The sequence below is a fragment of the Echiichthys vipera genome (assembly GCF_963691815.1).
Source record: "Echiichthys vipera genome assembly, chromosome: 7".
NCBI lineage: Eukaryota > Metazoa > Chordata > Actinopteri > Perciformes > Trachinidae > Echiichthys > Echiichthys vipera.
Genome location: NC_139832.1, coordinates 5,852,552 through 5,865,051, shown reverse-complemented (window position 1 = coordinate 5,865,051; position 12,500 = coordinate 5,852,552). Strand labels below are relative to the sequence as shown.

Here is a 12,500-nt window from a genome sequence, read left to right as displayed (position 1 = left end):
ATAACTCTTTTCTCTCTTTTACGTATCTACCCTACATGTGTATGTGCAATATAGTCCACGGTATCAGACGCATCGTATCCACTCACACATAACTGTTTCAAATCACCCAGCCTGTTTCCCGTAATACACATATACAGCTAAACACACACTGTATAACGAGTGGCCTGAGCCAGACCAAGGGACACAGAATTGGAAAGGATTAGTCTGGATTGTGACAGCTCGACATGCCGGGGGACACTGACATGCCTCCAAGCGCCAAACAAGACGAGTGCTCCTGGAGAGGAGAAGGAAGTTTCCCTGCAGGTTCAGGGGAGTTAGCTCCCTCTAACTTCTCCTTCTTACTTCTTTACACTGCGTTCAAGTCTTGTTATGTCGTTAAAGACAATCTACTGTGCAGCTCAAATACCGGGTTTACAAGGAATTATTAGATTTTCTTGTCTAGGGTTGTTGAAAGGAAGTTCAGTAATAAATTAAACTTAAATTACATTACAGTGTACTGTACATCGTCGTGACCAAGATAAGGCAGTTTATAGAAGATAAGAGACAGAGGCCTTTTTTATTCTATGATCTTTTAGATGCTGTATATTACAAAAATCAGAGTTGTGTTTTTTCTTTTAAATAAATGTATTATTGTTTTTTCTTCAGCCATCAGTTAAGTTATTTTTATTGTCTCAATTCTCTTAACATGATGAATTGTTTGATGAAGTTTAAAAAATACAAATCCAACTGCCAAATCCTTAAAAAAATGACTTCATGGTACCTAAGATAAAATTAAACAATACCCTATTTTTTTTTTTTACATATATCCTCAAATGTATATTTTATAAAATAGATGAATAATTTTAGCTTTATCTAGCAGGCGATCTTGATCTGTTAAGCAAATTTTACTGCATTTTTGCATTAAAAATGTGCTATAACAATGTGTATAATGTAACACTTATTATTATTGGTAGTATCATTACATTATATGTTATTATACAAACATCACTTTATATAGTCTATAGTTTTGTGAACCATCTAAAACAATCCTGGGACCATGGTGACACAGGAACGTTTGGTGTGTTCATTATTTTTAAAAAGACATTCCTTTACCTCTCCACCCTTTCGCTCGACATGTCTGCGTATGTGACAAAGTTACACGCTGCCAACATGAGTATCAATTAAATCCTGTGTTCTGAGCACAGACGCCTCGTTAGAACCATCTGTACACATTAGGGCATTCAAGCCGGTCAATAATTGAATAAAAATATGTTGTCGCGACTGACTGAGAGCATGCCTCTGAATAATGCAGCCATTTCATGCTAACAAAGCTGAGGAAATCCTCAAAGCTCTTTCCTAGATAGGGAACAAAGCTCATTGTCAGAGGATAGAGAGGCAACTGGGATTGCAATGGGGGCATCCAGTGAAACGACTTGTCAGTCCTAATCTGGGATTAGCAGGCTTTTCGTGCCTCCTGGGTGCTCTAAAAGCCACCTGTTTGGACACTCCTGCAGATGATGTTACACTCTAGAGCGCCCTGTTTGATTGTAATGCTTTTGTTTACATCAAAGTTTAAAAGGATTTTATTTTTTCCATGGCGAGGATGCAAACTAACATTGGTGTTGACATGATTGTTCTCCACTTTTGTGAGATTTTGTCCGTCTGTGCCATCACGTCCTCTCAGCTCAACACTTACTGAATTATAAATCTGTACCGGAGACGGACAACTGAAGTAGATGAAGAACAATGAACAACAGTAAACATGGATGTCTGTTGATTGTTCTTAGCTGCGGTGAGACTCTTGAGTTCTGTAATGACTTATTGAAGCGCGCTGTTTTTTCTTCTGCTAGCCTCAGGGCTAATGCAATCACTCTGAAAAATGTGTGAGGGCAGCTGTCATATCGCCACAGGCTTCTATCATGACTTTCTACTGTTGATGTCACCCTGAAATAGACTCAACTGTCAATGATACTTTTGAAACTTAACCCTTTGTAAAGTGAACCTGCTTTGATTGCTTAAGCTGCTTAATTTCTTTGAGGAAGAGCACAGTAAACGTGTTTGCATAGAAATATATTCAGTTGCATCTTAGTTTTGAACAAACATCGGGTGAGATCTTTTTAAATACAGAGAGGGATTTTTCATTTTTGGAGAAAAGACATCCATAGTTTAATCCATACTCTTAAAATAATAGGATTTCCCCTTGTTGACAGTTCCTGTCAACTATATGGAGAGATTGAGCACAACAAGGCTTAAAACTTGTGTAACAAGCTTATTTGCGCATCACAGTGGCATTATGTTGGAGGTCAAAAGGTAACCGGTGTGATAATAAGGATAGTCGCTTGAAGTGAGAGGACATGTGTCTGCTCGCTGCTGCTAAACAGTATTAGCGTATTACCTGGTGTTTGTCAAACGGCAGGCTGTTTGTACTTTAAGCTGATATAGATCAGAGGTAAAAAGAGATGAGGGGAAAGAGAGAAGATAGCGGGAGGTGTTGGGGTAGAGACTTAAATGAAAGGAAGGAAAAAGGAGGCATACAAATATGCGTTAATGATAATTGTTGCTTCTTTCTCTCTGTTTAATGTGTAAAATATATAGTGCTTAATACATTTGTTGGTTTATAATGGCTACTTATCCTCAAAGGTTACATTTTGGTTGCTGACCCTTCTTAAGAAGCCTCTCTGGACAAAGTCAGTGGTGTAGAAATTGCACCATTAAGTGTTATTTCTCTGAGCACAGATATTTTGTTTGCAGTATTCGATCACTTTCTGCCGGTTTGGTTCCCTTGCTCATATCCAGTAGCATTTTGAAACGGCTCCGGGTTGGTTAAGGTGTGTCCACCTCTAGTAGATCAAGTAACTTGTGGGGTTCCTCAGGGTTCTAGTCTTTGTCCTCTTCTATTTTTACTGTTTCTGTTTTATTCATGTTTACAACCTACATGGTTGAGTCATTTTCAATTGAAATGTCTTTTAATGTTTAAGCTGAGGGTGTAGAAATATAGCAAATCCTCCAGAACTTCCCTCTATTAAGTCACGAGAATCCTCTCTGGCACACCTCAAATCATAAATGTCTAAATGTTGACTTCTGATGAAACCAAAAGATAATCTTTGGGCCACGAGCAAATAAAGAGCATATTCTTATTTTGCAAGCAGCAGGCTAGAAGACTTGGGTTGGTTTTTGACTGTGATTGGACTTTTGCATACACGTTTTAGCTAAATTACAAAATGACTTAGACTAGAGTGTTTAAAATGTCCAGGACTCTCCACCAGTCAGTACAGTTCATGAAACATCTCGCATTATCCGTCTTTAGAGGCCCAGTTTGGCTTTCAGTGTTTGTTTCTATTGAGTACTGTATGGAATCTGCTGTTTAGTGGGCAGAATTTGTCCTATAATGACATATTTACCTGGACAATATAGTCGACTTTAGAATCAAGAGACATAATATGCACACTGACCAGGCTTTCTAACTACCTTAGGCAGGAGGTAGTAGACAAACAGTCCTTATGAGCCACCGAGTGTTGACTTTTGGTCTTCAATGGTTTCTTCAATGCTTTACTCTGTATCGTTGCCATGAAGTAGATAAATGCATATGTGTACTGTATTTGTGTTAGCTAGGGGTGTGTTCGCATGCCAGGAAAAATAACAAGCACAAGGGAGGGTGTTGGTCAATAAGGGCACTTCTGGATTTCTTGGGGTCTGCGGTTTTTGGTCCGGGTCCCTGAACACAGAGACCCGGCATAGTGGTGTGTGTTTACGCCCACCGTACAAACGACACATTCATCATTTTTTGAGTGTTCCATCATTGGCTTTGATTGTGCTTTTCCATCGGCAGGAGTAATGGAGACCCCCATCATACACACCATGTTTGCTCCAGATGTCCATCTGATGAGAGACAAAATCCTTAAATTGCAAAGCTTGTGATTATTGGAAATACTCTGTTGACCCTGGACACAGTGAATGTCTCTCCGTGTTTAAGCGATTTTATATTTAAATAGACTTACTTCAAAACAAAACCGCTTTACGGACCATTGGGAACTATTTGTTTTCAAGTATTGGTAAATAAAATTCTCAAGTCCTCTTTAAAATGTTGTTATAGGCCAATGAACAGTACATTTAGTATTTCATTGATGAATTTGAAGAACAGGACAAAATTTCCATTGGGTCTTTTATCCGACAACGCAAGCAATGTTGTTCCTTCGCTTTTTTGATGGTTGTAAAATGGATTCACGAACAGCTTCACATTTCGCATAATCTGAACTCATATTTTGAATTAGGGTAGCATTATCAAACTGATTTCCACAGAATATCAATAAGCCATTAGCGAAACCAGATAATAACCACCACCATTCCTCAGTGCCGTCTTCTTGTGGGATCTGTGTGGTGTGTCACTAGTGCAACTCGCAGGATATCTTTTTCTCCAAGATCTAGATGTATTTTTCTTTGTGTGGACCATTAAGGGTTGCTTCAATACATTTGATATGTTTGAAAATTGAATTGAGAAATTGTTAATATATTAAGCAAATGGCAATCTCTGTTCATGGCGAATGCGTGTGCCAAAACTCAACCGAAACATCAGTAACATTAAAGTTATTCACATCCAGGAGGTTATTTCTGTTGTAAAGTGAAATCACTCAGTTCAGTAAAAGTTAATTCAGCTTCCTGCCTGAATGCTGCCTCTGCTGCACATCCTCTCCGAGTGCCTTATGGTCGTAAATACTTATATAATGACGGGATAAATACACAGAGCTTTTCAGTGTAACATACGGTCGCGCAGTGACTTCTGTTTACCTGAGAATTTGGTCGTGACGGCTGATTGATATTATATATATTATATATATATTGACGCTGGTCTAAGCCAAACGTCGCACACAGCATCCACTTTCTGCCTGCCTCCCTTCATTGTTTCACTTAAGCCATAAAAACAGGACAGAGAGCCAAGAGCAAAAGCAAGCGATAAGCACACACAGGTTTGAAAGAGAGCGGCTACTTGTTGGCTCTGCTGGCTACGGAGCAACAGAGCGGCCTCTTACAGTGAAATCCATGTTAATAGGTTGGAATTTCAGAAAACAAAACTGCTTTTCTTGCTATTAAGGCAGTGACGGTATGGGCTGGTTTGGGGCGAGAACTTGCGTTGTTATTGAACATTTCTATTTTGGGCAAAAAGAGCTGGGACGAGGGAATCTCTGGGAGAAAACAGGGCAGCGTGTGTGTGTGTTCACATTCCACATGTCTGACCTATGACAGTGCCCTCTGTGTGCAGCGCTCTGCGATGATCTAATGAGAGTCCAGACAGAACCAAGATTTAGGAGTCGTTCTCTAAAAGTAACAAGCCGTCATTAGCATGAAAACATGTCTGTGAATCCAAAACATGGGTGGACTACATGTCAGTAATTTTACATTACACATTCTGAAGGTAGCAGCAAATATATGAGCAGTAGAGACTTAACTTTAGAGGGGTCTCTGTCTATCTGTATGTCTTTCAATTTTCTTGATAACCGCTCATCCGATCCACTTTAGCCTTGACGGATGTTTTGTTGAGGACCTAAGAAAGTGCAGAGTTGAGTTATTAGACTTGCCTTACTTACACACAGTGTGTGAGTCCAGATAAAACCAATATTTAGGAGTTGTTCTCACACAAGGCCAACCCTCATCAAGCTTTTTTTTCCATTTATTTATCCAGGGAAAGTAACTGAACACATTCTTTTTGTTAGCAAAGCCCTGCTAGTTAGTCACACCTGGGAGTTGTCAACTACAGACTTTTACTGATGGCCGGCAAACAACTTGACTACATTAATTGGGTTTGAACGATGTCGCTTTTAGGAGGCACAGGGTCTAATAATAGACGCTATCAAGTTGCATTAGGTGAAGCGTAGGATGCAGCTTTTTTTTTTAGCACAACCACAAGGGAGTTAAAGTTGCTTCGATTCTGATTACTCTTTTTAAATCAGTCTCTTGTGAGTTTTATGGAAATGCATGAAAAGTTGTTGTAGTATCCTTTTAAGGGATCATTTCATTTTTATTTTTGTAGGTTTGACTATCATTTAGGTTTGTTATGATAAGCATTGTACTCAGTTTATTCATTGTTCATTGTGCTGCCGTTTCTGGTTGCTGATAAAGAGACTCCTCTGTTTTTCTATTTTGACTTTCAGCTTCCTTTTGCTTTTCTTCCGCTGTATTTTCGTGTTGGGACTGACCAACAGACACACAATCCCAAGGAAAGTCCTCCGTTTTCTTTTATCCTCTTGTCTTTCCCCTCCTCTCCTTTTTGTTTGTCTCTCTTTCTCTTTGGCAGTTCCCACTTCCTCAGTTCTATCCAGCTGGGGCGACTGGAGATTTTACACCCAATTGGTCGAGTCGAAGGCCTTTGTCGGAGCCCTTCTCTCGCTCTACAAGTGGCAGAAGGGACCTGGGTTGTGAATGGCGCTTTGTGTACTGTTTTTCTAAGAGGGGCCCCTCTCTCTCCCGCTCTCATCTGTCACAGGTCCCTCTCTGACCACGCTCCACAATGCCTGATTGTTTCTGCCAAGTCGCCAGGTTCCAGGCCAGATCTGAACAACGCTTTGCTGCCAAATTCCGACCCCGGTTTTCGTTTTTCTTCCGCTCACAAAGGGATTCTAAGTTACTGTCCGTGTTTTAGATGGGGACTTAGCTATAGCTGTCCACCAGCAACAGTTTGTTTATCGAATGTGTCTCTGAGCGAAAGGCTTTAAGAATGTCCATAGGCAACAAAGGAGGGAAGGGAACTTAAACCAAAATGTTCAAAGAGAACAGTGAGTAACATTGCTGAGCATTTCTTCATTGCGATTATTGATAACATGCACTGGTGTTATTCAGCTGAGATGGTTTCCCTACTTGTTAAAAGATCTTCCAAACTTCACGCTCATGAAAAAGAAAAAAAACTTGACATGCATGAGGTTAAAAAATGAAAACAGTGCAGGGTCTGTTTAGTTTTCAAGAAATGGCACCAGTATCACTTTCCAAGAAATAATTCAGATAGGAGAACTGATTTCTGTTCTGTGTGTGTGTGTGTGTGTGTGTGTGTGTGTGTGTGTGTGTGTGTGTGTGTGTGTGTGTGTGTGTGTGTGTGTGTGTGTGTGTGTGTGTGTGTGTGTGTGTGTGTGTGTGTGTGTGTGTGTGTGTGTGTGTGTGTGTGTGTGTGTGTGTGTGTGTGTGTGTGTGTGTGTGTGTGTGTGTGTGTGTGTGTGTGTGTGAGAAAAATTGATTTCTTTTTCAGCTATCAGTGCAACATTACCACCATATTACTCTTCCCTGTGTGTTTTCATGTAGCCAAACTCATTCTTTTGTCGGTCTCGTTGGAATAACGGTCGCTCCTTCAGACATAATCACTCAATTTCTTCCTACGTCTCAGTAGGGAATGACCTGATATTGCCAGGCGTAAGAGCTGTGGTCCGAGGAAAAACCGCATCTCCAAAATATTTTCCATTTTTCAGAATTTAAAACAAATAAATGCATATCTTCTCATAATGCCCGTGCATCGTTTTCAGTGCAGTGTTATCCTATAAAAGGCTATTTCAACTTCCAACTTGCAGTTATAATATTTCTCTGCAAAAGTATTGATGGCTGACGTCCCAAAGTACAGCACAGTATCTCTCTGTTCTTCATGTCATGACAGAAGCAGCTGCAGGCTGATGGCAACACATAAATGGCCTCCTCTATTTCTTCATCTTCATATTATTTTGATTTATTGTTTGATATTGAAAAGTACAAGGCAACTTATGGTTATACCTGATGTTTGGTACTTTATTCTGGCACTGTGTCGTAGTGAATGGAGTTGTTAAGTATTTTTCCCTTTACACTCTGGCATCAGTTCAGTCTCCCATCTGATGAGAAAAAAAAAAGCATAAGCAAAAGTAACAAGCCATCATTAGCATGAAAACATGACTGTGTTTATCAGGAATACATAAAAAATAGGGTTGAACCACATGCCAGTAATTTTACATCACAAGTTTTGAATGTAGCAACAAATATGTGAACAGTAGAGAATTAATTTAAGAATCAGGTGTAATTTGGTTCAATTGTGCAAAAAAATGAAGAAATATGTGTTCGTTGAAGGAGCCTATGTCTGTCTGTCTGTCTTTCAATTGTCCTGATAAACGCTCGTCTGATCCACTTCACACTTGACGGGTGTTTTGCTGAGGACCCGAGGAAGTGCAGAGTTGAGTTCATAGTGTTGTGTATTGAGAGGGTACCCCTGTTAACCGTTACACTGCTGAACAGCATTCTGGATACAGCTCGCTCTCCATCACTTGCTACAGTACATTCGACAGATGAAGAAAGAGAAACTGGAGATGTTACAATGCAGCAAACTCAAACATTTCAAGCATCAGTGATGTAACTTTCACAGAGAACACTTTTGTTCCCAGAAATAGCCTGGTCCCAAATAGCGAGCTGTTGGCATGCGTGCTCTAGCATTGCTAGGTGACGCAACTGTGCCATGTACTGCTCAGGACCCAAAAGAAGCACAGTGTTTAGTTGGAAGTTGTTTGGATGGGCGCTTCTCAGGAAAGCTGCGAGCAGCGAAACTGGAGGCCAAGCAACCGGCCGATCCGAAGAGACGCGATTCGAACAGGCGTTGTGCTAAATCCAACATGTCATGAAAAACGACAGGAGCCCCTGAACTCATTGCACAAGAATGAACTGGTAACATTTGCCGTGTTAGTTAAACAATGGAGTCATCTAAACACTGGTAATGTGATTCTTCTCCTGATGACGAACGCATGAAGTATTCCGCTTTCCTGCTCCAACCAATCACAAAAGACCTTGTGCCATGCTTACCAACAACCCCCCTACCCCACCCCCGTACTCTTGCATGATGATACCATATCAGTGGCAACGAGTTATGGGGCCGGGCATTCCTGGCCATATGAAACGCCAGTTCCAAGAACCTAAGTCTTAAGCTCGCCCATAAACACAGCACCAGCAATATTGTCAGCTAAATATAGGCTCTCCTCTGCCTTTTCCCTCCCTGGCTCCCCATCCCTCTCTCATCGCTCTCTCATCGCTCTCTCATCGCTCCGGTGTGGATTGCAGAAGTTGATCGTGGATTAGTGATTTGCTGTTTGCTGGTTGTCCGGGGTAATCTCATGTACTCATACCGCGGTGTAAAACAACCGTAGCTATTCCAATTAGTCAAATCAGGGAATAGGTGGAGCGTAGCACCGGTGGCGAGTCGTAAAAATAAATGAGACTTCACCTAGACTTGGGGAGAAATTATGTAACCGTTTGTTATCATTCCCAAGACTGGCAGAGGTCTACTAGCTGTTGCTGTCTTGGTGGTGAATTCTGAAACTCTCATCATCATCATCATCATCCCTGGCATCACCCTGATGGAAATATCTTGCGGTTAAATAAATGTTCCAGTTTCTTCTCCTTTGTCTGAAGTGTAGCGTGCAATGATAAGAATAACAGAAATCCAAATACCCTTTAAAGATGATGCTGAGAGATGAGAGAAAGGAGTGGGATTTGTTTTTGGTAAAAATGAGAGTAAATTAGACCGGTGTTGCAGTTGGTGTCCAAACTACAGTAGAAAGTGATGTAAGTTACGATGGTGTACTATTAACGGTTCTCTCACATCCTCAGGTCAGAGCTGAGCGAGTCTCAGTTTTCATGCCGCGACACTATCCAGCCCTCCTCTGATTTAACCTGCATAACAGAGTCGGCGGAGTCTGACACGAGTAGTAAAAGATGACATGCACAGAACGCCATGACCCTCGGAATCATTTTACGACAGTCCACCCCACATGAAAACGAGCCCTTTCACTTATAACACATCGCAACACGCGCAGAAACGCTGTAGGCTACATGTGGATGAACATGTTTGGATCTATACCTGCACACACGTCATGTTTTTCACACATTTCCTCCGTCTATTTATGTTCTTTCTCTCACATCTACTCATCTCATCTCACGCTGACATTTGGCTTCAGTCAGATATCTTACTCTTATCAGCTCCCTCTCTGTAAGTTATGTATTTTGCAACTTTTGCTCCCCTCTCAGCACATGCACTCTGCAGCCTTGCTCTTTCCCTTCAGACGTATGACTGAGGGTCAGATTTACGTTTAAGGGCACCCGGGAGGCTGCATATTTCAGAGATGGACAGCCCGCCGTGATTTACTGAGCGCTAACACTGAAGTAGCAATCTGTTTTACTTCACAGAAGTTGTGTGTGGGTGTGGGTGTGTGTGTGTGAGTGACTGGTGGGGTAGGGGTGGGGTTTGGTGGTGGGAGCAGAACAAAAACAATTCAAACCAGTCCGACGCCCTTTCTGCTGGAACATGCATTTTCAGTTATCACCTAGTAATTTTGCGTGGGTGTGTGTTTGCTTCTATGGAATTGTTTCAGTGTGTGTTTGTGTGTGTGTGTGCGTGCATGTGTGCATGCATGTGTGCGTGCATGTGTGTGTGTGTGTGTGTGTGTGTGTGTGTGTGTGTGTGTGTGTTTATTATGATGACTTATGAGGTCCAATTAGCCACATAAGGACAAAAAGATGTAGAAAATCCCTTTAAGTGGGCTTGTGTTTAGATTTAAAACAAAGATTTAGGGCTGAGATTAAGCTACAGGAGAGGAGGGTTTAGGTAATAAATGTGGTCAATGAAAGTCCTCATAACTATAGTGCAACAAAGGGAAGTCATTACAGTAAATGATGTATTAGCCTAATGACTCTCCCAGCCGGAGGCTCCCATTAGAAAAAAGAGAGATTTCCCCCCCCTCTGAAACTCAGGAGCACAACGTCTGCTTTTTTTTAACAGCTCTGAGGTGATGAGTGGCCCTGATGCTGCTTAATAGATTAATAGATTATCCCCATGGCAATATGTGCTTAATGCGCAAGTGTGTGTGTGTGTGTGTGTGTGTGTGTGGAGCAGCATGGATGTATTGCAGCTTTGGGAATTGCTCAGCGTCTGATAAAAACCAAAAATATCATATGTATTTTAAACGGCTTGTCTGTGAGTGAGCTGTAATTACATCTTCAGCGTTCATGTGTGCGTGTTTTAAATAAAGTTGTGGTCTGAATTAATTATTCAAATGCAGGGTTCCAATGTTTTGTTTGTTTGTGGCTTCAATGTGCAAATTTGTCAGTAGTGGACACATTTTATTTGAGATTTTTTTAACCTTTTTTTGATAGTATTTTACTGATTGCTGATTTACAACCACCCGGCTGCAGCCTTGGAAACTTTTCAAACAGTGTACATTACCGTGGGTCACAATTTATTACAGTCATATGTGATTTTTGTAAAGTCCATCTGTCTGTCTGTTATAGGCTGGAAAGAGCATGAACGCAATTTAATAATTTGCAGAACGTATTCAGAAAATGTTTAATGATGATAATAAAGGCCCCAAAGTGCATTTTAACATTTTAGGACACTTTTCTGAAATTATAGCACTTAAAATACAAATGAAAAAAATGCACTGGGGACTTACACACATTTGATAAATACAAAGGGAATTAAAAAGCATTATGATAAACAAGTACTAAAATGTGATATAAGTCAGGTCAATATGTAGGTTTTCTAACTGCATTATACCATAGTTACAGTAAATGAATGACAAGTGCTTATTTTTAACCTTATTTAACAACCTCACCATTGCTTGCAGGAAGGTTTTGGTCTCAGTCTCACTGATGATTAATATCTGTCAAAAGTTATTGTTATGAGATCAGTAGCACACGTTCAGACACTCTGCTGGTCATGGGTAACTTTTCGCTTTCCTCAATCATGGCTGACAAGAGTGTTTTAAAGTGTTGTGTCATGTATGTTGTTTCCTCCTCTCATCTCTTCTTTAAAAAAGTTAAAATAATTTCCTCTTGTCTTTCACAGAATGATGTCTTCCATGCGAGCAACGCCTCCCTTTCACCCACCGTCTGAGGAAGAGGAAGCGATGGGTCAGGACAACGTGGCCTGGGCCAGCGACGAGCGGGAGGGCCCGAAGGAGACGCCGTCTCCCTCTTCGCACGACCGACCCCACCCGGACGAGCTGCAGCCAATCAGGGAGAAGCTGACGGATGCTGAGTGGGAGAACATGGTGCCTGCTGCGATGGTGAGATGTGAATTACGCGCAGTGCTGAGAAATTGACCATATCTTAACTTGAGATATGTTGCTATAACTCAAATCTATAAAACAAATGTGGTCAGCGTGCGTACACAGTGTACACACTCAGGGCACACCACTCATAAAACACTCATGAAAGACAACCAGGGGTACGCAGGGTGTGCAAATTCTCATGCATAATGATGATTGTGCACAATGGAAGGCACATACACGTGAAAACCTGTATACACATTTACACACACACACACACACACAAACACACACACACACACACACACACGCACACGCACACAAACACACACTCACGTACCAGTGGTCCTCTCTGGTCTGTGTGCTGGAGGCAGTGCTGTAGGCAGCCCAGTGAGGCTTCTCCTCTAGAGAGTTATAGCCCTTGGTTCTTCTCATCTCCACAGCCTGTTTTCATGTGTGTGTGTGTATGCATGCATGCATGTGTGTGTG

At 41.3% G+C, this 12,500-nt stretch overlaps 1 protein-coding gene across 1 annotated transcript in view; it reads left to right on the top strand.

Moving 5' to 3' along the window:
• The window catches only part of LOC310949396 (transcription factor SOX-6-like), a 105,925-nt gene that overhangs the window by 24,961 nt on the left and 68,464 nt on the right, over positions 1-12,500 (top strand). The window contains 1 exon segment of the mRNA XM_083916848.1: positions 11,810-12,029. Coding sequence (XP_083772974.1) covers positions 11,811-12,029 — 219 coding nt within the window. The 5' untranslated portion in view covers position 11,810.